The 13,007-nt window shown below is 37.2% G+C and overlaps 1 protein-coding gene across 1 annotated transcript in view; it reads right to left on the reverse strand.

Moving 5' to 3' along the window:
• LOC107544123 (butyrophilin subfamily 1 member A1-like) overlaps positions 1 to 13,007 on the reverse strand; it is a 139,121-nt gene that overhangs the window by 46,843 nt on the left and 79,271 nt on the right. Inside the window, exons 9-11 of the mRNA XM_087817324.1 lie at positions 11,407 to 11,427; positions 5,989 to 6,009; positions 3,317 to 3,337 (exon numbers count right to left, since the gene is read on the reverse strand). Of these exons, the coding sequence (XP_087673450.1) occupies positions 3,317 to 3,337; positions 5,989 to 6,009; positions 11,407 to 11,427 (63 nt within the window). The remainder of the gene's footprint in view (positions 1 to 3,316; positions 3,338 to 5,988; positions 6,010 to 11,406; positions 11,428 to 13,007) is intronic.

Below are 13,007 nucleotides of genomic sequence, written 5' to 3' on the forward strand. Positions count from 1 at the left end.
TTTATTTATATATTTATTAAATTAAAATATTCCAAATAGAGTTGACATACAATATTCTATTAATTTCAGGTGTACAGCATAGGGATTAGACATCTGAGTAACTTACTTGGTGATCTCCCCTTTAAGTATACCACCCCCATGACCCAATGTATAGTTATCACAATATTATTAATTATATTCTCCATGCTCGATATTTAATCCGTGACTACTTTGTAACTCCCAAATTATACTTCCTAATCCCTTCACATTTTCACCCAGCCACAAAACCGCCTCCTATTTCGCAATCATCAGTTTGTTGCCTACATGAGTTTGTTTCTCGTTTGGTTCTTTGCCTATTTTGTTTTTAGATTCCACATAAAATTGAAATCATAAGCTATTTGATTTTCCCTGTCAGACTTATTTTACTCAGCATAATACACTCTAGATCCATCTATGGTGTAGCAAATGGAAAGATTTCATTTCTTTTTATGGCTGAGTAATACTTCCTTAAACATTTGTAACACATGTTATTTATCCAATTCTCTAATGAAGCACACTTAGGTTGCTTCCATATGTTGGCTATTTTTATAAATAGTGCTGCAATAAATATAATGTTTGTTTTTCTTTTTTGGGTAAACACCCAGACATGGGATTGCTGGGTCATGAGCCAAATTAAGAAATAATACACAAATGGAACTACATCAAACTAAGAAGTTTTTGCACAGCAACAGAAACCATCAACAAATTGAAAAGACAGCTTACTGAATGGCAGAAATTATTTGCCAATAAGACATCCATAAGGGTTTAATATTGAAAACTTATAAAGAACTCATATAACTCATCACCAAAAAGACCCAAACTGCCCAATTCAAAATAGGGCAGAGGGCCTGAATGGACACTTCTCCAAAGAAGACATACGCATGGACCATACACATATGAAAAGATGCTCAGTGTCACTAATCATGATAGAAATGCAAATTAAAATCATAGGGAGATATTACTTCACACCTGTGAGAATGGCTATTATCAATAAATGAACAAACAACAAGTGCTGGCAAGGATGTGGAAAAAAGGGAACCCTTGTGCACTGTTGATGGAAATGCAGACTGGTTCAGGAACTATGGAAAACAGTATGGAGAGTCCTCAAAAATTAAAAATTAAACTACTTTATAACCCAGAGATTCCACTCCTGGGTATATATATGAGGAAACATAAAACACTAATTGGAAAGAATGTATACTCCCTCATGTTCAATGCAGCATTGTTTACAATAGCCTAGATATGGAAAAAACCTAAGTGCCCTTCAAAAGATGAGTGGATCTAGAACTGTGGTACACATATGCAATGGAATATTACTCAGCTGTGAAGAAGAATAAAATCTTACCATTTAAAACAGCATGCATGGATTTAGAGAGTGTTATGCTAAGTGAAATAAGTCAGTCAGAAAAAGGACAATTAGCATATAATTTCACTTATATCTGAAGAAAAATATGAACAAAGAAAATACAAAGAGACTTATAGATACAGAGAACAGACTGATGTATGTCAGACGGGAGGGGACTTGGGGGTTACATGACAAAGGTGATGGGATTAAGATGTACAAATTGGTTGTTCCAAAATAGTCCCTGAGAAGTAAAGCATAAAGAACATAGACAATAATATTGTAATAACTATATGTGGTGCCAGGTGAGTACTGAAAATATATTGGGGAACACTTTGGAAGGTATATGATTTTCTAACCACTAAACAAAATAATGTTACATGCACAAGCCAATTAAAAAATAAAATTAAGAAAATAAAATGTTATCTAATATACTGGAGAATGAGTAATAGTCATTATTTTGAACATCAACTGAAAATTTTAAAAAATGATGAGGAATGATAAAAATATATTTAAAAAGTAGGAAATTATACAAGGTGTCCACGTCACAAACAAATATTTTCATTTTATAAAAATCACCTGTTTCACTGTATATGAATTTTAATTAGGAAGATTTGTGTCTCATTTTGCTGGAGTTATTCCAAGGCTATTCCTATTTTCCAAGGATAATTATTAATAAATTTGTATAAGTTATATTTCTAAATAACAAATGACCACAAACTTTGTGCCTTAAAAGGAAACACATTTATTTTCTAATGGTTTCTGGGGATCAGTAACACGGTATAGTTTTATTGGATGCTGTACCACACGGATTTTCAAAATGCTGCAATCAAGGTGTTCACCACTACAACCTGGTTAAGGAAGGACCTGTTTCCAACCCCATTTGTATAGCTCTGGCAAGAATTCCAATGGAATGCCTGTTTGGTTGAGGGCCTCAATTCTCAGCTGGCTGTTGGCCTGAGGCGGCCATAGGATCCTTCCCATGGGGTTTTCCTCAACATGGCAACTTGCTTTGTCAAGGGTGGTAAGGGAAAGATTCTGCTAGCAAGAGAGACATCAAAATATTTTGTAATCTAAGTGACATCGAAACAAACTTCAGATCAGAAAAGAGTTATTCAATGGGAGAGTAATACAGAGACCATGAAGAGGCTGAGACTACTGGGGACCAGGTGAAAATTTCAGTTTAAGGTGAAATTTGCATCAAATTCTCACATCACCTGATTTCTGGGTTTTTGGTACTATCAATTTAACAACAAAAATATTATTTCAACTTGAAAATATGGTCATGAATAGATGGATTATACATTCAAGGTCAGTGGATGAGTGATGCCCTTGTTCAGAATTGACAAGTGGCATGACATGAGAAATTAATTAAGCACAGGCTTAGAAGAGACAATGCACAGAGAAAAGTTGCTGCAACTTTGGAGTCTTCTCTTGTCTCCTCAGGATTTGGAGAAGCATCAACTGTATAGTAATGGAGCCCAAAACGGAATACCTGGGAGAGGACTTAAGTTTGGATATTTTCCAGAAATATATATAATATACAGAAAGATACAAATACACAAATTATATATATATACACACACACACAAATTAAGTGTATATATATATATATATATACACATTAAATAGATGTACGATAGAAACCATGTGTCTAACACCTTAACACCATTCATCTCACTAACTTCTTCATGAAACAGGCTCTTTTCTGCAAGATGGATGCCGCCGAAGTTTACAGGGAAATCATTGTATAAAATGAAAGAAACAGGAATGGGAAGGGAAACAGAAATGGCAAGAATCCAAAGAGGAGAAGTCCAGTTCCCAGAATGAGGCTTGGAAGAGCAGACAGAATAGGCCAATGGAAGTCATCGAGGTAAAACGCCAGGAAATAGTAAAGAGGGAAAGAAGCCAGAGGTTTCACAGGAGATCGAGAGTAAAGGGAATCATAAATTTTACCTAATCTTGTCTGAAGTTCCTCTGAAAAAGAAAGGAAAGATCAATGTCAATTTCATGGGAAAGGACCACAAGGAGAATTTAAACTTACTGCTGAATTCATATTTGAGCTGACCAGGTTTCAGATGGACACACAACACACTTGCACACACACCTGTGCACTGACCGTCACACCCCTGGGCCCCAAGACACTGGCTCAAAGCTCACTATTGTCCAGAGATTATGTTCAATACACAAGAAGGAGGAAAATGGGGTAAATTTAGTGAAATAACATAAAACCTAAAGAAATATTAATGTCAGCGGTTAATTGTTAAGGTATTTTTTAACTATTTGAAAATTTGTGTTCCTATGATTAAGTCTCTTAACTTTAGTGTCATCATGGGCTGCTTCTAAAATATTGGTCCGTCTCATCCCCGAGGCAGCTGCACTGTATGAAGCCAGCACAAATGCTGTGGGAGGGAGCAGTGACACAGAGCGCCCGCAGGCACACAGGCCAGGCGTCCGGGTACCTGTGTTCACAATGTTCTTGTCCAAAGAATAATTTCCAAGCAAACTCCACTTGAACTTCTGTGTTAACTCATTCCTGAAGGAAGCTTCCCGTAATCAATTCACATGGGTGCTGAATGCAGGAGAGAGAAAGCCCTGTGATTCTCTGACAGAGATTCTGTTTCTCACTGGATCTTTATTGTGCATGTCTCTTAACTGAGAAAACAATATCTAAACACACAAATACCAGAAAGGTTATCTAAATATGGTAAAGGAGATGCAACTAAATATGCACATATGCCAATGATTATTTCTGCAATGTGGCCAGTCAAGTGCCCTCCATAAATAAAGAATAAATCTCGAAAATCCATTCCACTGAAATCATCACGACAACTATAGAAAATACCATGTGATATGTGGGGACAGAAAGGTTTCAATAACTCCTGAGTAGGGTACTAAAGAGTGGTGTAGAAATATCTTAGAACATAAACTTAGATATTAGAGTTTTACTTGAGTGAAAAACATATGTATAAGATCCCAAAGGAAGAGCAATTTGGTGACTTAATAATCACATGATTAAAAATGAAAGAAGGGTAATAACTATTGTTGAAAAGAGAATATCAGGAGGCACAATCCTGAAAAAATATTTATATACTTTGGATCACTTGAAAATATGGTCAAGGGAAGTAGAACAGCATTTCTCAGGATTATACAATCTAAAGAACTTCATAAACTGATGAACACAATAACTTCAATGACAGGGAAGCATGTAACATACTGACGAATCTGGGAGGGATGGAAGAGGGGGGGTGGGTGGGGGGGAGGGAGTAACCAAAGAACTTATAGGCATATATTCACAACCCAAGGACACAGACATGGTGTGGAGAGGGACTGGGGAGGGGTGTGGGATGGGGTGGGATGAATCATTGTGGAGAATGAGGGACATCTGCAATATTTTAAACAAACAAACAAAAGATTATACATGACTACAGTATGTTCAGAGTGTTTAAAATTCCAATTGGAGAAGAAACATAAATCTGAAACTTTGATGACTGATCCCTTCTCTTCAAAATTAGGACATTTTCCTGGGCCCGTCCTTGGGCACCACAATCCAGAGAACCTGCTGGAGAGCCCAAGGGAAAGGAAGTGTCCTACAAGATATCTTAAAAGGAAACCAGCACATTCCCTTAACCCGATCCTCCTCATCTCAGCAGCTTTGAAATGGAATTAAAGTGAGCATCTGGGGGTAGGAGAAGCCTGAGAATATATTGCAACTGAAGGAAAGGAGGAGAAAAATGAATGGATGGGATACTTTAAAATTCAAGATGAAAGAGAGAAAAAGAAGAGCAAAGGAACGGGTGGGTAACGATTTAGAGAATGAAATACCAACAAGAAAAAGATATTTTTTTCTGAAATGCATCACTAAAGGAGGGCCAGTCTGAGAAAAGTTACCAAAAGCTTGCTGAAATCTTCTGAAAAGGAAAATGGAAAACGATTCTAAATATAAGAGAAATAAACATAGACAATTCAGATCAGTTGAAAATTGCCACTGAAAGTAAATTGGTACAATGAATATAATGAGAAAAAGAGGAAGCACGGAACACACCCAAACTGAAAAGATGGGGAGAGCACCTTTTTTCCTGGGAAAGGGAGAAAAAGAACTGAATTCTCTCCAATGACTAAATAAATGGAAAATGTTGGTGGAGTGTCAGGGAGACCACCTACAATTCTGCCCCATACACATTTCTCTGTGGATGGCTGGAGGTCCTTGGGAAATTGAAGGGTTGGACCACAACACCTATGTAATGAAGTAGAATGATTTTGTGACAAATATTTTCTTAGCAGTAGTATATTTAAATTGATATTTTAAGTTTGCAAACTTCTTACATGTATATTAAATTAAGCAAGGTGACTTTAGGTGTGGTATATTTTGTACCAGTAAAGGTCAATCTATAAATCCTGAGAGAATCTCTTTAGTAGATGTGGTGATCCTTGAGAAAGTGAATGACAATCATGTGTGGGCACAAATCTTTTTGCAGGTCTAATGGTTTTAAATCTTTGAGTTTAATGAAATTGCAATAGACCTTAATTGTCAATAGGTAGAACTTTTAAAATTAGTTTTGTAGACACTTTGTCGATTTCAGCATTTAACTCAGGAGTTCACAGAATTGAGTGAAACTGGTACTTGCCTCTGTCCTGTTGACTCTGCCCTGAAAAGTAAAGGAAGAAATAAACAAGTCATGCCAAATGAAACAACAATATGGGGGAGAGAGGGGAACAAACATTGGTACCGTTTTCATGGTTCCCTCTGCAGTGGAAATTTACCCAGCTTTGGCACAATTTCAAACAAAAGGTGCCAAAGGACGTCTCAGACACCAGAGGTAGTGGCGCTTGACCTCCCTCAGGCCTTTGGCAAAAGGAACTAAATTAGGAAATAAAACCAGGAGGGAGGTAGAATGGCAGTTCTGGGATGTGCATTATCAATCTTTCCTCTGTCATTGGACTATCACCTTTTTCAAATTGGAAAGCAAACTTGTATTTCTCCATGATAATGGTGCTTAAACAATGAGGCAGAAGCACACAGTACAGGCATCCATCTGACCGAAATTGTACATTCCCTTGACCAGGAATGGAACCTGGGACCTCTCGGTGCAGTTGCCAAGGCTCTAACCACTGAGTGATACTGGCCAGGGCAAGAAATATATTCTGAAAGACCTTCCCAAGGAAAACAATACAATTGAACTTGTCATTATAAAAGGGGGATATTAAGGTTTGAATGATTAAGGGTTTTGGTATTTTTCCAGTAACGCTGTGGTCAACTTTTTCTTGTGTTCTTCACATAAAACATCCAGATGAGAGATATATTACTTTTCAGCGTTCCTTAAGATATTTACTCCATCTGCAAATTGTATTTTTAATTCTTGTTTATTTATTTTTACAGTGCTAAAGGGGGTGGGGTTAGAGGGAAATATTTGTTGTCCACTTATTGGTGCATTCATTGCCTGATCTTTAAAATATGTTAATTGATTTTAAAGAAAAAAAAGGCAATGAGAGAGAGGAACACAAACACAGAGAACCATGGAACATTGTTTTCTTGCTTCCTGTAGTTGCCCCGACTGTGGATTGAACTTGAAATCTACGTTTGTGCCCTGACAAGAAATTGAACCCACAACCTTGTCTCCTTGGGACCACAGTCTGACCATTCGAGCACCTCAGCCAGTCCTGCATTGCTTTTGTAGAGTACTGTTTCTCATTTGATAACTGTGTTAACACAAATGCAAAAGAATAAAAAATTGATTTGGTAAAATATTATTAAAATCCCCCTCAAAAGAGGTAAATTTATTTAGATACCTGGGAATACCTGGTTTATACTCAAAGGCACTGGAAGAGTGATGCCCCAGGTCACCCTTGGCCAATGAATGATATGACATATTAATTATAACTCAGGCTTTAGACAGACAATGATCAGAGAAACTTAACTCTGCAAGTTTGGAGACTTCTGTTGTCTCTTAAGGATGTGGAAACTTTCAGCTGCAGCGTAATGAGCACCCAGACGCTGGACATCTGACAGACGTCCTCAGCTTCGATATGTTTGAGGAATACATATATAATATTTATGTAAATATATTTATATATATAATATATATGCTATGGAACCCATATGTCTAAGAGCTTAACACTCTTCATCAAACCAACATTTTAAACAGGTAATTCTCTGCAAGACAGAAATATCGAGTGTTTTCAGGCCATAATTGCATAAAATGAAACACAAGGAATGGAAAGGGAGGGGAGGTAGAAAAGAGAAATGCGAGAACTCCAAATAGGAGAAGTCCAGTCCCAAAATCAGGGTGGGAAGAACAGAGATCAGGAGGATAGGCCAATGGAAAGCATAGAGGTAAAAAGTCAGGAAAGAGCAAAGAGGGAAATTAGTCAGATGTTTTACAGGAGATCAAGAGTAAGGGGATATCATAAATTTTACCTAATCTTGTCTGAAGTTTCACAGGAAAAAAAAAAAACAAAAAAAAAACCCAGACAGGTCAATTTCATGGGAAAGAAACACAGAGCGATATCAAATGTACTAATGAATTCATACGTCATTTTGACCTTACCACAATCCAGATGAAAACACACAAATTCACAAACATACATACACATCAAAACAACCTTCACCCTGCCACCCCCGCCCATAGTTCATTATGTGCTGACATTTTCTACAAAAAATAACATGCACGAATATGGAGCTAATTTCATGAAATACAAAATTTTAGGAATGTTAGTTTGTTGCTTAATTTGGAAAATCCATTTGAAATTATTAATGTTCCCATTATTCAGTTGGTCAGCTTTAGTGCATGCTTATAGGCTTCATTTATTTATATATTTATTAAATTGAAATATTCCAACTATAGTTGACATACAATGTTCTATTAAGTTTCCAGTGTACAGCACAGTGACATGACTGCTGTGTAACTTACTTGGTGATCTCCCTGTTCAGTCTAGCATCCACTTAACCCAATACATGATTATCATAATATTATTGACTATATACCCCGTGCTGGACTTTGGAAGCCATGACTATCTTGTAACTCCCAAATTATGCTTCCTAATCCCTTCACATTTTCACCCAGCCACAAACCCCCCTCCTATTTCGCAATCATCAGTTTGTTCTCTGCATGAGTTTGTTTCTCGTTTGGTTCTTTGCATATTTTGTTTTTAGATTCCTCATAGAATTGAAATCATATGCTATTTATTTTTCTCTGTCTGACTTGTTTTACTCAGCATAGTACACTCTACCTCCGTCTATGGTGTAGCAAATGGAAAGATTTCATTTCTTTTTATTGCTGGGTAATACTTCCTTGTACATATGTAACATATATTCTTTATCCAATTCTCTATTGAAGCACACTTAGGTTGCTTCCATATGTTGGCTACTTTTATAAATGGTGCTGCAATGAATATAGTGTTTTTCTTTTTTGGATAAATACCCAGACATGGGTTTGCTGGGTCATGAGCCTACATAAGAAATAATACACAAATGGAACTACATCAAAATATGAAGGTTTTGCACAGCATCAGAAACCATCAACAAAATGAAAAGACAACTTACTCAATGGCAGATATTATTACATGCATAAGGGGTTAATATCCCAAATTAATAAAGAACTCATGTAACTCAACACCAAAAAACCCAAAAGGCCCAATTTAAAATTGGGTAGAGGGTTTGAATGGACATTTCTCCAAAGATGACATACACATGGCCAATACACATATGAAAAGATGCTCAATGTCACTAATCATCAGAGAAATGCAAATTAAAATCATAATGAGGTATCATTCACAACTGTGAGAATGGCTACCATCAGTGAACAAGAAGTATTGGGCAGGATGTGGGAAAAGAGAACCTCTGTGAATTGTTCCTGGTGTGCAGAATGGTGCAGGAGCTACGGAAAACAGAATGGAGAGTCCTCAAAAGTCAAAAAGGGACTACCTTAAAATCCAGAGACTACACTGCAGGGTATATATCTGAGGAAACCCAACACAATCATTTGAAAGAATGCATGCTCCCCTATGTTCATTGCAGCACTATTTACAACAGCCAAGATTTGGACAAAGCCTAAGTGCCCCTCAAAAGATGAGTGTATCTACAATGGTGGTACATATATACAATGGAATATTACTCAGCCATGAAAAGAATAAAATCTTACCATTTGCAACAGCATGGATGGATTTAGAGGGTGTTATGCTAAGTGAAATAAGTCAGTCAGAAAAAGACAAATAGCCTATGATTTCACTCAGATGTGGAATCTAAAGAACAATACAAACAAACAAAACACAAAAAGACTTAGAGATGCAGAAGACAGTCTGATGTATGTCAGAGGGGAGGGGACTTGGGGGTTAGGTGACAAAGGTGATGGAATTGACATGTACAAATTGGTAGTTCCAAAATAGTCCCTGGGATGCAAAGCATAAGGAACATGGTCAAGAATATTGAAATAACTTTGTGTGGTGCCAGATGGGTACTTGAAATATAGTGGGGAACACTTTGGAAGGTATATGATTTTCTAACCATTAAACAAAATAATGTTAGATGCACAAGCCAATTAAAAAATAAAATGAAGAAAATAAATAAGTTATCTATTTAATTTATTGGAGAATGAGTAAAGGCCATTATTTTGAGAATCAACTGCAAATTTTCAAAAACTGATGAGGACCAATAAAAATATATTTAAAAAGAGTAGATAATTATACAAGGTACCCACTTCACAAACAAATATTCTCATTTTATGTATATGAATTTTAATTAGGAAGATTTGTGTCTCATTTTGCTGTAGCTATTCCAATGTTATTCCTATTTTCCAAGGATAATTATTAATAAATTTGTATTAGTTATATTTCTAAATAACAAATGACCACAAACTTTGTGCCTTAAAAGGAAACACATTTACTATCTAATGGTTTCTGTGGATCGGGAACATGGTATAGCTTTCTTCGATGCTGTACCTCACGGATTTTCAAGAGGCTGCAATCAAGGTGTTCACCACTAGGACGTGGTTAGGGAAGGACCTGTTTCCAAGCCCATGTGTATGGCTATGAGCAGAATTCCAACAGAATGGCTGTTTGGTTGAGGGGCCTCAATTCTCAACTGGCTGTTGGCCTGAGGCTGCCATGGGATCCTTGCATGGTGTTTTCCTCAACATGGCAACTTGCTTTGTCAAGGATGGTAAGGGAAAGATTCTGCTAGCAAGAGAGACATCAAAATATTTTGTAATCTAAGTGACATCCAATCAAACTTGAGATCAGAGGACAGTTATTCAATGGGAGGGGATTACAGAGACCATTAAGAGGCTGAAACCACTGGGGACCAGGGGAAAATTTCAGTTTAAGGTAATATTTGCATCAAATTCGCACATCTCCTGGTTGCTGGGATTTTTTGGTACTATCAATTTAACAACAAAAATATTATTTCAACTTGAAAATATGGTCATGAATAGATGGATTATACATTCAAGGTCAGTGGGTGAGTGATGACCCTGTTCAGAATTGACAAATGGCATGACATGAGAAATTAATTATAGCACAGGCTTAGAAGAGACAATGCACAGAGAAAAGTCACTGCAACTTTGGAGTCTTCTCTTGTCTCCTCAGGATCTGGAGAAGCATCAACTGTGTAGTAATGGAGCCAAAAACATGGAATACTTGGGAGAGGTCCTAAGTTTGGATATTTTCCAGAAATATATAATACACAGACATACACACACACACACACACACACATATGTTACATAGATGTACGATAGAAACCATGTGTCTAACAGCTTAACACCATTCATCTCACTAACTTCTTAATGAAACAGGCTCTTTTCTGCAAGATGGATGCCGCCGAAGTTTACAGGGAAATCATTGTATAAAATGAAAGAAACAGGAATGGGAAGGGAAACAGAAATGGCAAGAATCCAAAGAGGAGAAGTCCAGTTCCCAGAATGAGGCTTGGAAGAGCAGGCAGAATAGGCCAATGGAAGTCATCGAGGTAAAACGCCAGGAAATAGTAAAGAGGGAAAGAAGCCAGAGGTTTCACAGGAGATCGAGAGTAAAGGGAATCATAAATTTTACCTAATCTTGTCTGAAGTTCCTCTGAAAAAGAAAGGAAAGATCAATGTCAATTTCATGGGAAAGGACCACAAGGAGAATTTAAACTTACTACTGAATTCATATTTGAGCTGACCAGGTTTCAGATGGACACACAACACACTTGCACACACACCTGTGCACTGACCGTCACACCCCTGGGCCCCAAGACACTGGCTCAGAGCTCACTATTGTCCAGAGATTATGTTCAATACACAAGAAGGAGGAAAATGGGGTAAATTTAGTGAAATAACATAAAACCTAAAGAAATATTAATGTCAGCGGTTAATTGTTAAGGTATTCTTTAACTATTTGAAAATTTGTGTTCCTATGATTAAGTCTCTTAACTTTAGTGTCATCATGGGCTGCTTCTAAAATATTGGTCCGTCTCATCCCCGAGGCAGCTGCACTGTATGAAGCCAGCACAAACGCTGTGGGAGGGAGCAGTGACACAGAGCGCCCGCAGGTACACAGGCCAGGCTTCCGGGTGCCTGTGTTCACAATGTTCTTGTCCAAAGAATAATTTCCAAGCAAACTCCACTTGAACTTCTGTGTTAACTCATTCCTGAAGGAAGCTTCCCGTAATCAATTCACATGGGTGCTGAATGCAGGAGAGAGAAAGCCCTGTGATTCTCTGACAGAGATTCTGTTTCTCACTGGATCTTTATTGTGCATGTCTCTTAACTGAGAAAACAATATCTAAACACACATATACCAGAAAGGTTATCTAAATATTGTAAAGGAGATGCAACTAAATATGCACGTATGCCAATGATTATTTCTGCAATGTGGCCAGTCAAGTGCCCTCCATAAATAAAGAATAAATCTCGAAAATCCATTCCACTGAAATCATCACGACAACTATAGAAAATACCATGTGATATGTGGGGACAGAAAGGTTTCAATAACTCCTGAGTAGGGTACTAAAGAGTGGTATAGAAATATCTTAGAACATAAACTTAGATATTAGAGTTTTACTTGAGTGAAAAACATATGTATAAGATCCCAAAGGAAGAGCAATTTGGTGACTTAATAATCACATGATTAAAAATGAAAGAAGGGTAATAACTATTGTCGAAAAGAGAATATCAGGAGGCACAATCCTGAAAAAATATTTATATACTTTGGATCACTTGAAAATATGGTCAAGGGAAGTAGAACAGCATTTCTCAGGATTATACAATCTAAAGAACTTCATAAACTGATGAACACAATAACTTCAATGACAGGGAAGCATGTAACATACTGACGAATCTGGGAGGGATGAAAGAGGGTGGGTGGGTGGGGGGGAGAGAGTAACCAGAGAACTTATAGGCATATATTCACAACCCAAGGACACAGACATGGTGTGGAGAGGGACTGGGGAGGGGTGTGGGATGGGGTGGGATGAATCATTGTGGAGAATGAGGGACATCTGCAATATTTTAAACAAACAAACAAAAGATTATACATGACTACAGTATGTTCAGAGTGTTTAAAATTCCAATTGGAGAAGAAACATAAATCTGAATCTTTGATGACTGATCCCTTCTCTTCAGAATTAGGACTATTTCCTGGGCCCATCCATGCACCCGGCAATCCAGAGA

This window comes from Miniopterus natalensis, chromosome 5 (assembly GCF_054644295.1).
Source record: "Miniopterus natalensis isolate mMinNat1 chromosome 5, mMinNat1.hap1, whole genome shotgun sequence".
Lineage (NCBI taxonomy): Eukaryota > Metazoa > Chordata > Mammalia > Chiroptera > Miniopteridae > Miniopterus > Miniopterus natalensis.